Raw genomic sequence first — 14324 nt, 5'->3', positions numbered from 1 at the left:
ACAGTGGTATCTGGTCAGCACCCTCCCACCCAGCACCCCGAAGCCGCTCCCCACCCCCTTGAGGTTCCTTCACACCTGCCTTACCTGGTTCAGTGATTAGTTCACCTGGCAAGGTGGGAAGACACCTGAGAAATGTTTGTTGGGTTGGGGTGACCGTCTATATCCATGTCCCAAATGATGAAGTCTGTGCGGACAGTGAATACCCTTAGCGAGTCACAAGTGCATCTTCTAGTCTCGGCCGGTGGTAGCAAACCTGGACAGCTCCCCACCGCAAGCCAGCGCCCTAACACATCTCTACCGTGAGATGTCACACAGTGAAGTTCAGGCCCCCGTCCAGTTGTTGTGTTGACAGGAACACCAGGGAGTACAAACTCTGGGTCTGCTGAGAGCTCCACCTTTCTGTCCCCGAGAGACTAAATAAAGACTCGTTCTAACAAACCAGCGCAGTCATAACAATTCTCATACTTCTCCTGGGAAGTGGCACCCATTCAACGTCTCTTGCCAACAGTCAATATTCTCTTTGTTTCCCTCAACTGGATTGATGCCTATGTCTTTCTCTTTTCTTTGTTTCAAGAATTTCAGAGTTGGGGAAATCACTGCAGTACTCCCTTGGGAATAATTGAGTCCCTGGGGATATGGGCTCTTCAGTGAGAAGCTGAGGTTGCTTTGGCCAGGAATAGTGGGTCATACACCGGGTCCAGAACCTCAGCCGTTCCGGTCGTGCAAATGAGCTAGGAACTGACAGAGCTCCCTGACTAACCAGAAACCAGGAGGAGAGCTTATGGTTTTGAAACGGGAAGAAAGAGGAGACTGTTTGAGATGTTAAAAGAAGCAGCCAGGACTTCCCCGGTGGCGCGGTGGTTAAGAATCCACCTGCCAATGCAGGGGACATGGGTTCGAGCCCTGATCTGGGAAGATCCCACATGCTGTGGAGAAACTAAGCCCTCTAGAGCCCACGAGCCACAACTACTGAGCCTGTGTGCCACAGCTACTGAAGCCCGTATGCCTAGAGCCCGTGCTCCACAACAAGAGAAGCCACCGCAGTGAGAAGCCCGTGCACCGCAACGAAGAGTAGCCCCCACGCACTGCAACGAAGACCCAACGCAGCCAAAACTAAATATAAAATAAATAAATAAATCTTTAAAAAATAAAAATAAAAGAAGCAGCCACAGGGCTCAACTGAAGATGGCTTCTCCCCTTTGAAGCATGACCACTAACAAAAGCTCCACCCAAGGGCTAGAATTTATGTGTTATAGTGGGAAAAGCGTGGACGTTGAATGCAGACAGACCTGGATTTGAACGCTGGCTTCTAAATGGATTAACTGTGATCTTGGGCAAGTTGCCTACCTTCTCTGAGTATCCTTGTGGATAAAATAACGAAAATAATAGCAATGTCCCAGGGTTGTATGAGGATTAAGATGTCTTATACAGGGACTTTCCTGGCGGTCCAGTGGGTAAGACTCCGTGCTCCCAGTGCAGGGGTCCCGGGTTCAATCCTTAGATCCTGCGTGCATGCCACAACTAAGAATTCTGCAGGCCGCAACGAAGATCCTGCGTGCCGCAACTAAGACCCTGGTGCAACCAAAATAATAATAACATAAATAAACACTTTTTTAAAAGATGCCTTATACAATGCCTGGCACACAGCTACTATTATCAATAACTTGGAAAAACAAATGAAGTGAAACACCCCTGAGTAACCAAGCAGGAAAGATGTTTTAGACAAACTAAGCTGAATGTAATGACATAGGTGAGGTGTACGGCTATGCATTTGGGGGAAGTTAATAGGACAGAGTAAGTTTGAAGTAAACGGGAAACAAAGTAAATGTTCTAGAAAAGAATCTTTGGGGTCCGATGCAGAAATGTCCCACCCTCTGGGGAGGCCAGGAGAAAAGCAGCTCTAGGAGTCCCAAAAGGAGTAGGAAGATGGCAGCCTCGGCGGTGGGAGAAGCGGGGAAGGAGGTGGCGTGCCCATCTTACTCCGGAAATGGCCAAATCAACTTGAACCACCTGCGCCTGGCCACGCCCTTCCTCCATCTGCCTTTTCCCATCATGTGTGATGACCCTTCCCTTTCAAATATCTTTCATTTTGTTTATTTAGATGCTTAGCCCATGTTTTTTCTAACTTAATTTCCCACTGGAAACCAATAATCCCCTCTTGTTCCAACCGAGAAGGAAGTGGGGTTTTCTGCAGCCCCACTCCCGGGCTCCGGAGTCCTGTCCATCCGGTCTCTCCTCTGCAGAGGCAGGACGGTCTCGGGCAGCATCCCGGCTACCGCGCCTCATACCTTCACAGGAGAGGGCCCATCCATCAGCCAATAGGAAGAGTTTGTGTCCAATTTGGACGTGGCCTGAGACTCGGCCACCACGTGTCCAAAATCTCCTTATTAATAACTTGACGTCACTGTGCGGCTAAGAGAAATTTTCCACATAACGGAGGCGCCTGACGAGCCGTCTGGGTCTCTTCCAGGAGGTATATGTCGGCAAGGAGACCCTGTGCACCATCGATGGCCTTCACTTCAACAGCACCTACAATGCCAGGGTCAAGGCTTTCAACTCCTCTGGCGTCGGGCCCTACAGTAAGACCGTCGTCCTGCAGACGTCCGACGGTGAGCCCTGGGGTGTCTTGGGGGAAACAGATTCAGGCCCAACCCACATTTCATCCCACAGACAGGCTGACAGACAAGGGAAATCTGTGAGCTGCTCATGAGGGAGTGGAGGAAACAGGTGAGTCTGTCTCTTCCAGCCCTGCCCCTGCTCCGCTCACCTGGCTCCATGCCTCACCTCCCTGCCCTCCAGCCACGAAGGAAAGAGACACTCCTTCACCCCATTTGCTGGAGCTGGGAAGGGAGGCTAAACTCCCACTTCCGAGGGGCCGAGAGCAGGTAGGATGGTCCCAGAGAAGAGAAGGCACGCGGCTGCCAGGGGGAAACCCACCCCTCGAATACCCAGCGCGAGAGCTCAGATCTGAGGCGCGCCCACCGCGCTTCAGCCTTTCAGGTTTCAGGCAACGAGCACGTCGGCGTTCCGCGGGATTTTGATCACCTGAGTCCTTAGCGTCGAGGGATGATGTAGGGGTCCCAGGACGGTGCCGGCCCTGTGTTTAGTGTCATTGTTTATCCCAGCACATCCTCTGACCGCCCTGAGGAACACGTGACAGCCTGGACTGTCTCCCAGGGACAGGAGCAGATGACGCTTTTCCCCCCAGGATGTGTTCACCAGCTGTGCGCCCATGGGGGCCCTCGCCTGCCAGCGGGCTGTGAAGCGGAGCCTGGAGCTCTGGGGCTTTGGTGACTTCGCTTCACCTCTCTGCATCTCAAATTCCCCTCCCACGAGGTGGGGTCTGGATATCTACTCCCCCCTCACTCATAACAGTGCCCGAAGCGTGCAGAAGGAGCTCAGAAACCAAGATTCCATGAAAGTGTTTAGATTGGAGGCCTGAATGTCTGTGTTCCTTGGCGAGGTTGGGTTCATGGGATTGGGATCTTGGATGAACACAGAGGAGGGAACGTGAGTGTGAGTGTGTGTGTGTGTGTGTGTGTGTGTGTGTGAGTGTGTGTGTGAATCGCACAGGGAAGAACATTAGACACCGGGTGCCCGCTTCCTGAGAGATGCCAGTGAGTCTGTGTCTCCGAGCCCAGGTCACAGGCTGCCACTCACCCTGCACCTCTTGCCCCTTCCTTTCCAGTGGCCTGGTTCACGTTTGACCCCAACTCTGGGCACCGGGACATCATTTTATCCAATGACAACCAGACGGCCACCTGCAGCAGCTACGATGACCGGGTGGTGCTGGGCACGGCAGCCTTCTCCAAGGGCGTGCATTACTGGGAGCTGCACGTGGACCGCTACGACAGCCACCCGGACCCCGCCTTCGGGGTGGCCAGGGCCAGCGTGGGCAAGGACATGATGCTGGGCAAGGACGACAAGGCCTGGGCCATGTACGTGGACAACAACCGCAGCTGGTTCATGCACTGCAGCTCCCACACCAACAGGTGCGTGAGCCCCCGCCCTCCCCGTCGTGGGGCTTAGGGATGAGAGTCCTCCTGCTGTTCCCACGTTCCAGGGTCGGGAATGGCGGGCAGTGTTTTCCGCCACTTTGGCGTCCAGCTTCCAGGGAGAAGCGAGCGCTGGCCCACAGTGCAGTTGGAGGAATCGGACAGGGTCTAGAGCACAGCAGAGCCAGCGGGTGTGCAGGCCACTCAGCGAGCCCCGCACCTGGGTTCCGCCGCCCCGCGGTTCTGCTTTCCTCCACACCCATCAGCCCAGCGGGGCTGCAAATCAGCCCAGCGGGATGTGCAGCACCCTTGGGGTGCTCCTTGCTGGTGGCTCTGTCCCGGGCACCCCCAGCACTGCCTCACCCTGAGCCCGGCCCTGGCAGTGGTGTCACCAGGCTGGACACGGGAAACTCCCATGCTGGGGGGACGGGCCCTCTGGGGCTGCCCTGGCCAAGGAACCCACAAGTGGAGGGTTATGACCCTCGGAGCTGCCTCCTTGCTGTGGTGTTTCCTTCCCAGTCTGCTGAGGGCCTTCTCCCCAGCGGGCAGAGGCGAGGGGCCCTGAGAGGCCGACCTCCCTGCACGCCAGCGCTGGGCAAGGTCAGCTCTGGGGGCTCTCGGTGCTCTGGGCCCACCTGCAGCTCCTGCAAATGGCCCCAGGGGTCCTGGTCTGGGGCAGGGACTTGCCTGAGGATCCTCGGGGCGGAGTGGGGGGCGGATGGAGGCCGATCGGACCCTCCCACCTGCCTTTTAGTGACCGTCTCTCCAGAGGCAGCTCTGCGCGGGCGCTGCGGGTAGGTCGGGCCCACCAGCTCCGTCTCTACTTGGTTAGGCCACGCAGGCGCCCAGATACCTGGGACGGGCGTAACCAGAGAGCAGGTGCGGAGCTTTCTTCGTGCCCCGTGCTGTGGGAAGCCCCTGGCTCCTACGGTTCCATCTGCGCCCCGGGAACGTGCGACTGGGATCGCCATTTTGCAGATTATGAGATTGGGGCTTAAGGTTGATGCCCAAGCCACAGGGCTCATTAGAGGCGGTGTCAGGGTTTAACTCAGGATGCCGGCTCCAGTTCCGGGGGGCAGGGGCGGGGCGGAGCGGGAGGGGGTGGGCCGGGGGACCCCGGGGGAGGCGGCCGCTTGGGCGGGACTCACGCCGGTGCCTCAGGCGGGTCGTTACCGCCACCTGGTGGTCAGCATCTGAACAGCACCAACAGGCCCGCTGCCAGTTCCCTTCCCCACCGGCGGGCTCCTGCCCTGGGCCCCGGCTCACCCTCCGGGAAACCTGCCCTCTGAAAACACCCAGCGAGCGCTCCTCGCCGTTTCCCGTGCTCCCAGCCCACCATCAGCCTCCAGCTGACCAGCTCATTCCCAGTAAGGAAAGGACAAGGATGGTTTGGTGATCCGAGCAGAGCAGCCAGTGTCAAGGCCGGCCGACCTCAGCCCCAGCCAAGGGAGGGGACCGTCCGACGGCCTCGGCCCGCCCGCCCCGGTGTGCCCGCCTAAGGACCGGCCCCGCCCGGTGGAGGCGAATCCCAGCCACCACGAAATGGAGCCTCGCAGCAGGTGCCAGGAGCGTCACAACGCATGCCCTGTGCCCCGCCGCGGGTCACCGTGGGATGGCCAGCGCCCTGCCCTGCCGCGGGGGCTGTGTTTTTAGGCGAGGGTACCCGCAGCATCCTTTCGGGGATCCTCCCGTCCTCACCTACGTGCCGGGCTCCTCTTCCCAGGACGGAAGGCGGCGTGTGCAAGGGGGCCACCGTGGGCGTGCTGCTGGACCTGAACGAGCACACCCTGACCTTCTTCATCAACGGGCAGCAGCAGGGCCCTACGGCCTTCAGCCACGTGGACGGGGTCTTCATGCCGGCCCTCAGCCTCAACCGCAACGTGCAGGTACCACGCACCCTCCAGGCCAGGGCCCGTCTGCCGCCCCCGGCCCCAGCCCCACTGCCCGTGGGCCTCCAAAGTGCGCCGGGCAAAGGGGGCTCTAAAGAAGACGCCCGCGGTGCCGTCCATGCAGGGAGCTTACCTACCGGCGCACCTGGGCATCCCCTGGAGACGCTCCTCTCCGGCATGATGTTTGCTTGCTTGTCCGCTTGAAACAAACGAGCAGAGGCTCTAGGTGGTGGCTTCGGGGCGGTGTGTGAAGGGGGCAGGTGACAGGCAGGGTGGAGAGGGCCAGGGAGGCTGGAGGAGGGAGGCAAGCCCTGCTTCCATGTCCTGGGAGAGAGGAAGGTCGGTGTCCCTGCCCGGCGTGGGCCCCGATGGTCCGGGGTGTGCGGGGCTTCCACGTGGCTTTCCCCCGAGAGGAGAGACTGAACTGAGGCGGGACCTCTCCTAAGGGTTCCCTCTCACCCTCCCTGCCCCTCTGGCTCCTGCATGAAGCAGGCAGCCCCTCAGGGCCGGGCCCAGTCCTGGGGGCTGCGGGGGTACCGCCAGCCCAGGAGGCCCGACACACACACAGGCAAAATGGGAGCCCGGTGAGGGTGTGAGGGAAGCTTGGAGGGCAGCGTGCAGCAGGGTGCCAGCCTTTGTTTCTGGCATGCTGCTCCTCCCCCCGGGAGGTATATGGGGTGGGGGGCAGAGGCCTGCTTCGCGGTGCCCACTGACCCTGAATATTGTCACTTATTGATTGATTTGTACCTCCAGTCCTTGCAAAAGGGCTTTGAGGCAGCCTGAAATATGGGCTGTTCTTCCACAGGGTTAATAGAACAGATGTAGGAAAGGAAAGAGGGCCATGGAAAGAAAGCAGTAACGAATATAAACCCGGAGCCCCAGTCCCCGGACTGTAAAAGAGCATCAGCCTTGCCGGGGCTCCTGGCAGCTGGGGCAGCATGAAAGAGGCAAAGACCAGCTCCTGGGGCAGACTCCTGGGCCTGATGTTAGTGAGGCCGAGCACGATAAACAGCAGACTCCGCAGCACAGAGAAGGCGGGCTGCTGCCCGTGGGGATCCCGGAGCAGAGGGCGGCACAGCTGCTGAGCTGTCTGCACTCAGGGTTCACGGGCGGCAGCTCCTGCCCTCGCTCACCGCATCTTCTTTTCCAGGTCACCCTGCACACGGGATTGGAAGTGCCAACCAACCTGGGACGGCCAAAGCTGTCGGGCAACTAGCCTCCCAGGCCCTGCTCTGCACGGCTGTCCCTCACTGCACTCACATAACCCCGAGGGCAGCACAGCCACATCTTGGGTGCAACCCAGCAGCCACTGAGCATCTTAGAGACCCACTTTCTTTGGGGGACGGAGAATGATCTGCAGGCTGTGCTCACTGAGGCCCCGTCAGTGGTGAACACGGGTGTGTGTTTCCCCTCGTTCCACCGGCCGTTACAAATACGAAGAGGGACCTTTCTCAAGGGAGCAAGGAAGTGTTCGGGGTTTCATTTTGTTTCCTGCCTTCCGATTTCAAAGCTTGTCTTTTTGTGGGGCAAGAGGAGAGCAGGCTCGGAGACGTGAATCCTGAGAGCAGGAGGCAGGGGGACGCTCGGGAATCTCGTGGCCTCAGTGTCAAGTCTTTGCTGGACTCCGCTCCTTCAGAGAACCAAGGGTGCAGGTTCCCATCTTTGCCAGGAAACATTATCCTTTAGCTTTTCGGTTCTGGAGTCTTCAGTACGTTATGCCACTTGCAGACCTAATCCAGGATGGATAGAGAGGGATGTTAATCATTCATCGTGATCTTTGCCGCACTCGTGGAACTGTTGAGAACTTTAGTTTCCTTAGGTCCTTCATTAATCCACCAACCTCTCTCTCTTACATACACACACACACACACACACACCAGTCTGCTACAGTTCACTCAGTTCTTAAACACAAAAGAAAACACTAGAATCTGAATCACTATGTGAAGAGTCTCCACCTGGTGGTGGCTTTTTTCGGGAGCTGACTCCCCACAAAGTTAGCTGCAAACCTGAGCTCCTCTTCCGAGCTCGGAGGCTCTCAGACTCATGAGCGTATGAGCTGGGAGTCCCTGGGGAAGTCTCTTATACTCAGTCCACCTTCACTTTGAGACCATCTACTGTCAACATGAAAGCATCATGAGAGCAAGAAGTGGCCCCGATGGCAGGGGAGGCTCTGCCCTGACGGGGCGGGGAGGACTCTGCAGAAGGCAGGAAACAGATGCCAACATCATGTTCCTGGTCTCCCTGCTTGCCCGCCAGCCTAGGGGTGCGGAGTCCACGTGGCCAGGGCGGGGCTCTGGGGTGAGCCCTCCCCTGCCTGCTGGGAACACTAACCTCCCTTGAGTCCGCGGCTCGGAAGGAGCCTGCTGCAGGGTCTGAGCCGGGAGCCAGCCGCCGTCCTGGCCCCGGAGCCCCTCCCCCTCCTCCCCGGTCTCTTCTTCCTTGACCTCCACCGCCTCCATCTCCAACTGGTAGTATGCCTTTCTCTCTCCTTTTTAAAAGAATATATTTTATCAAGCATTATATTTGAGGTCGAGGGGTAACTTGTCTATTTGCTGGATTGGATTTTTATAAAACTTAGCCCAGAAACCGGCCCCAACTGTGTTTACTCAGTTCACTCAGTTCTACCTGCTTGTTTAGACGCTGCACTTGCTTTCTGAGTCAGCCCGGCCAGTGCTGTGCAAATCCTACCCTCTATTCAGCAGATCCGACAATCCTACCTCAAGCCCCCGCTCCCAGACGGAAGGCTGCCTGTGTGGCCGCACCCGCAGGGGTGGCCCGTGAGGCCGGCTGCCCCGCGTCTGCAGGAGCCGCCTGGTGCTGTGTTCAAGCCCCCGCCGCCCAGGCCCTGGCAACCACCTGCTCGGTGGAGTCGAGGTCTTGCCCCGTCCTCGTCGTCTGGTGGGTGGCTCCCAGGGCACCCCGAGGTGCTCCGCATCCCGCCTCGAAGCCCCGGCCAGAGCCCAGCAGGTGATGCGCACAGCCCGGCGCCCCGGCCGCCGGGTCCTCATCCACCCAGCCGCCTGCCCCGTCTCTGCTTCCACTGCTCTTCCATCTCACTCCTGGGCCCCAGCCCTGGCGGCCTCGGCTTGGAGGGTGTGGAAGGTTCCTGAAGGTTGGAGGAACCAGAGGAGGCACAGCCTTCCCGGGGCTGAGGGAGCCGTGGCCGGCAGGGCCAGAGGCTCAGCTTTGGGAAAGATGAGCTCGTTGGTCCCGAGGCGGGCCAGGCCGGTGGAAGTGGCTCTTTTCAGTGGAGTCTGGGTGAAAGGCTGCGGAGCTCCCAGAATCATGGAAGCCGGGTGACCATGTGGTCCTGGCCCTACGTCTTCGGGGAGGAGCTCCTGGGCATCAGCCTAGACTTGGTACCAGCCTTCGGAGAGCCAGTACCTGTGTCAGAGGGAGATGAGAAAGGGAGAAGGGAGGCCTCTTTAGGGAGAACATGACCTGCGGCTCAGAGAGAAGCCACCGGGACTCTCTCCCCACGGCCGCAGCGGCCCACAGGGGCTGTGAGTGCGGAGCCGGTGAGCACGTGCCTTTCCCAGCTCCTCCAGGGGCCCAGAAGCAATACGGCGGATACTGGGGACCGCGTCAGGCTGTCCTCCAGCCACCTCTCCTGTCCTCAGCACAAAACACCTTCTAGGAACCAGAACGGACCTCAGGGAGAAGGCAGGTCCGTGCGGCACACTCGTGTTCTCGAGGAACCAGCAGACTGAAGAAGGGACTCGTCAACAACTCATGGCCTTGGGTCACCCTCTTGAGAAGCCTGGGATTCAGAGTAGAAGCGACAGGTCACGGGCTTCTCATCTGCCATCGAATTCCCTGTTCCTTTACAATGCGGTGACATGTTTGTACATAAAAATGATATCAAGATGATGCTTTGGTCAGGCTGACTGATGGATAACTTGGTATTTGTCTATCAAGCAGTTTCGGTGAGAAAGGAATTCAAAGTAATTTAAAGTGGCAAGTTCCATTACATTGTAAATAACACACTCCCCCCGCCCCCAGCAACGTAGTTCTGCAGTTTGTTCTTTGCTAGTGAGCCAGTTTGGTCCAAGTGTATGCCTTTCCTTTTAGAATTAATCTCTTTAAAAATTGTCCAATAGCATTTCACTGCATAGCATCCTAGCTCCTAATCAAAGCAAGGTAAGACATTACACACAGCCCGGCTTTCCCCTCTGTCCTGTTTGGGAAAATAACGATTCCAATTAAAGCGGGCATCAGTCATCCTGACCCACAAAGGGACTCACCTAAAAACTATAAAACTGTAGATAGTTATAGGCTGAGTCTTCAGCCCTATACGTACGTATCTGTAGTTTCGACAGCGACCTCAGGCGCCCTGTGGCCCACCGACACTAGGGAGGGTCATGCTTACAGCGCGAGCCTGGGCAGAACAGGGGTTCAGAGAGTGATGGGGACAGGCCCATCCTCCTTGCTTTTAGCGCCCAGGACTGCCCCGTCTCTGGTGCCCCTGCCCTCTGCCTATCAGAGCGCTCTCAGGAAAGGACCAGGATGCAGGATCTATGTGTACTTCTTCCAGGGATATTTGCTTTTAAGCCTTAATTCTAGTTGCAACTGAAAGGCTTGGTCCCCTGAGAAGGCGGGTTTCAGAGCAGGTGAGCAGGCCGCTAGTACAGGAAGCTGCCGCTGGTCCCAGGGCACCTGCTGGCTGTGAGGTCGGGAGGGTGGATACAGCCCCAGGGGACTCAGCCTGTGAATGCTGAAAAACACTTATCACAAGACCCTGGGCGATGCCAGTTCTCAGCCTCAGCACGATTGACATTTGGCAGGGTGGGCGAGAGTGGGAGGGATATTTCTGTTGTGGGATCCTGCCCTGTGCACTACAGGATGTTGAGAAGCGTCCCTGACTCACTAGATGCCAGTAGCGCCCTAAATTAGTTGTGACAGGTATACAGAAGTGTCTGCAGACTCCCTGGCCAAGAACCACCGGCTTATGCTGGCAGTCTGTCACGTGTCCATATGTAGAGTGACACATGAGGTGTCCACACTGTGGTCCCCGGAAAGCCTGTACAGCGAGGCTGCGGACTTCATCTCGACACCCACGAGCAGGCTTTCCCAGGTGTGCAGTGTCCTGCCAGACGGGGCAGGTCAGTAAAATGAGGGGAACCTCTCACAGAAGCCAATCCGTCAGGTCTCACTCTGTATTCCCCAAATGTCCCCAACCCACCCCCATTCCTAGAAAGCAAAACTCCTTACCTGTGTTTTTGCCTGCCAGCTTTTTGCCTTCCACTTTTGACTGGAAGCAACAGGAACTTCTTCGGCCTTCAGCTGGTCAAAGAAATCTAATCAGGTATCATCAAAAAGCTATTCGAGGCCTATGCGGATCCTGGGAAATCTCGGCTTTTCTTTTGCAAGTGAGCCAGGAGCTATTCACTGGTCACATTCCTTGATCCACAGCTTTAACTTTACATGGACTGTAAGACAGTGAAGTGTAGGTGTGGGGCAGGAGACCAGGCTCAGGCCTCAGAAACGGCTCTCCTTTAACCTGGTGCCGGTGCAGCCAAATCTCTTCAGTGTTTCTGTGCCTCAGTCTCCCCGCCTGAACGTGGGAGCGGCCACACTAACCTACCTCGTCTGGTGTGCTGTGAGGAACACAGGATCACGCTCCTCAGAGAAGAAAGTGGCGCATTTCATCTATGGAGTCCAGGCTAACAGTTCACATTCAGAGGACGTGCGGTGACTTTCCCGAGTATTCTCTGACCAGTGTCTTCCATCCAAGCCTCTTGCGACCAGGAGAATGTGTTGATTACACAGCTGCCTGGCCGCGAGAGGGTAAAACCGGCTTCACGGGAGCACAGGGAGCAACACAGCAGCTGTTCCCACTGTTCAGAGCAGAAGAGCCGTCAGCAGGCTACGCGTCAGTGTTCCCAAAGGCGTCTGCAGGCAGAAACCCCCTTGCAACATGGAGAGTGACCGCCTTCCCGCCTCCTTGGTTATCTTAGTTCTAGTATCTAAGGGGTCCCCGGGCCGATGATGTGTCTCCTATGTTTCCAAAGATCTCAGCAGAGGGAGCGGCTTTGAAAACCAGCGTCGAAGCGTGGAAGGCCGGTTAGGCGGAGGGGCTGCTCTCATCACAAGCTGGGACTCCCTTGCACTACCTGGTAAGGGGGGGCTCCTGGCTTTCGCGATGAACCATGCCGACTTGAGTCAGCAGGCGGGAGCTGAGAGTGCAGGCAAATCTCTAAGCGGCGGGAGGCATCGCCTTCTCTCAAAGGGCGCGGGTCCCACAGGGCAGGGGCTGCCTGGCCGGGTCCCAGGAGACCCAGGGGACTCTTGGGCCAGCAAGGTGGGCACTGGTCCCCAGGCCAGGCCCTCAGGAGGCCTCCAAGGAGAGTCCAAGACAGGCTTCAGGTGTGGAAAAGTGACTGCTCGCGGCTGTGGACGCAGGAGCGTGGCGGATGCTTCCTGGGGGACGCTGCAGCCTGGGGAGGGCTTTTCCGACTCCTCACCTGGTGGCTGGATGGCCCAGACCCCGGGACTGCTCAACACCAAGAGGAAGTGCAGAGTGAGCAAAGCAGAAAACGTGAAATGCATGATGTAGAATTGCTGCTTTCACACTCAACTGTTGTATCAAGCATGAGAGATGTGTGTTTAACGTTGGCAAAGGAATTTTAAGAGTAACAAAAAGCTTTGTGTCCTTGTTTCGGCTGTCGACAGAACCTCCATCTTCCTGTCTTTCTTTACCCCGCTTTCTCCCTCCCCCCATCCCTCCCCCACCACATCCACTTTCTGTTGGGAGCTGTTGGCATTTGGTGGCAGCTCTTGGTCCTGTCGGTGTTCACGTTCCACTGGAAACACGGAGGAGGGAAGTGGGGGGAAGGTATGCAACTTTTTTCTGATTTTTGTATTGGTATCCCAAGCGTTTGTATTTTTTGAATTGCAGACACTGTGTTTTCTGGTCCTTGGGGGTTGTTGAACTTTGTGTATTGCCTTTTGGAAAACCTGAGTTTTACCACAGTCTTAAGCAGATTTGAAATAAATTCTTTTGACACTGCCAACAGCTGAAAGACAAGGTATGGTCTGTGATTACTGCTCAGCGGCAAGGTCTGCCTCTCTCCAAAGAGGCCTAAGTGCCAGCCGGATGGGGCAGAGATTGTGGGGCGGGGTGGAGGGACCCCAAGGTCAATGTGCTTCTGCGGCGTGCGCCCAGGAAATCGTGAAGTGATTACATTTGACTCTCTTTTATAAGGTACCATCTCAAGCAGTCCATGGAATTCATTTTTGCAAGAGTAATAAGGCTGGAAATTGATAACAGTTAACATATGGTTAAAGATAAATTCGCATATGAAAAATTGACCATGGGTTACAGTGGAAGCTAAGATTTGGGGGAAACGTCCTAAGTGACCTGGGAGCATGCAGGAGATTGACCGGCCCCTTCACCCACAGACCGGGCCTGGTGTCTGACTGAAAACTCTGTGCCTTCTTCACTTTCCTCGAATTATGCTCCTGAAGAGCGGCCATCTCCTGTGCCCCCCGCCCCCAGCCCAGGACCTGGCCTCAGCCTTCAGTCACCTGCCAGACCACCGAGTGGTTCAGCAGGGTCGGGGCAGCTGCAGACTCTGAGAGCAGAGGGCAGGACGTCCCTTAGAGAGAGCTCTTGGCATCAACACAAAGAGAAGGAAGCAGAATCAGGCCAAGGGAGACTCAGCAAGGGCCTCACACCTCAACTGGAGTCGTCCAGAGTTGGGATGACAAGCCTGGGCTTGAACGCCCTCACATCAGGACTTCCCTGGTGGTCCAGTAGCTAGGACTCCGTGCTCACAATGCAGGGGAGCCCGGTTCAATCCCTGGTCGGGGAACTAGATCCCACATGCACGCCGCAACTAAGAGTCTGCATGCCGCAACTAAGACACGGTGCAGCCAAATAAAAAATAAATAAATAAATATTTAAAAATAAGAAAAAGAATGCCCTCAGGTCAATCATCGCTGCCTGTGGCCAGCACAGGAAGGGTGCGGGCAGTCCCTGAAGAGCACTGACCACTGAAGGCTGTGTGCTCAGCACTGCCCTCAGCACAGGGACCGAGTCCTTATTCCCAACGGGGGACCTGCCAGGGACACCGCAGGGCCCGCCCCCCCGTGCCACACATCTGTGCCTCCCTGAGGTGTGGGGAGCAGCTCTTCCACAGTCCCAGCGAGGGGAGCTGAGCCGAGGAAGGCTCGCTGGGCCTGGCGCTGCCCAGACACTCACCATTAGCGCCCTTTCCTCCTTACCCTAGACTCCCTCCGCCCTCAGCCAGCACCTGATTCACACCCTCATCTCTTGCGGACAAGAGAGGGCGTTAAGCTGGGCCGGTGCCCACTCCACTAGCTTATTTCCAGCTCCTGAGATTTTTCCTAGGGCTTCTGCCATTCTTGGGATCTTCTACACCTTCTTAAAAAGTCCCTCTTGGGCTTCCCTGGTGGCGCAGTGGTTAAGAATCCACCT

General features: G+C 56.9%; 1 protein-coding gene across 2 annotated transcripts in view; it reads left to right on the top strand.

The window, feature by feature from the left end:
- Nucleotides 1-12897, top strand: part of TRIM67 (tripartite motif containing 67) — a 51004-nt gene extending 38107 nt beyond the window's left edge. For both annotated transcript variants that reach the window (XM_082609412.1, XM_082609411.1), the window contains exons 7-10: nucleotides 2471-2609; nucleotides 3689-3992; nucleotides 5719-5881; nucleotides 7035-12897. In XM_082609412.1, coding sequence (XP_082465538.1) covers nucleotides 2471-2609; nucleotides 3689-3992; nucleotides 5719-5881; nucleotides 7035-7100 — 672 coding nt within the window. In that variant the 3' untranslated portion in view covers nucleotides 7101-12897. The remainder of the gene's footprint in view (nucleotides 1-2470; nucleotides 2610-3688; nucleotides 3993-5718; nucleotides 5882-7034) is intronic.
- The last annotated feature ends 1427 nt before the right edge of the window (nucleotides 12898-14324 follow it).

Source organism: Mesoplodon mirus (genome assembly GCF_964341445.2).
Source record: "Mesoplodon mirus genome assembly, chromosome: 2".
Classification (NCBI taxonomy): Eukaryota; Metazoa; Chordata; class Mammalia; order Artiodactyla; family Ziphiidae; genus Mesoplodon; species Mesoplodon mirus.
This window is presented reverse-complemented; position numbering and strand designations above follow the sequence as displayed.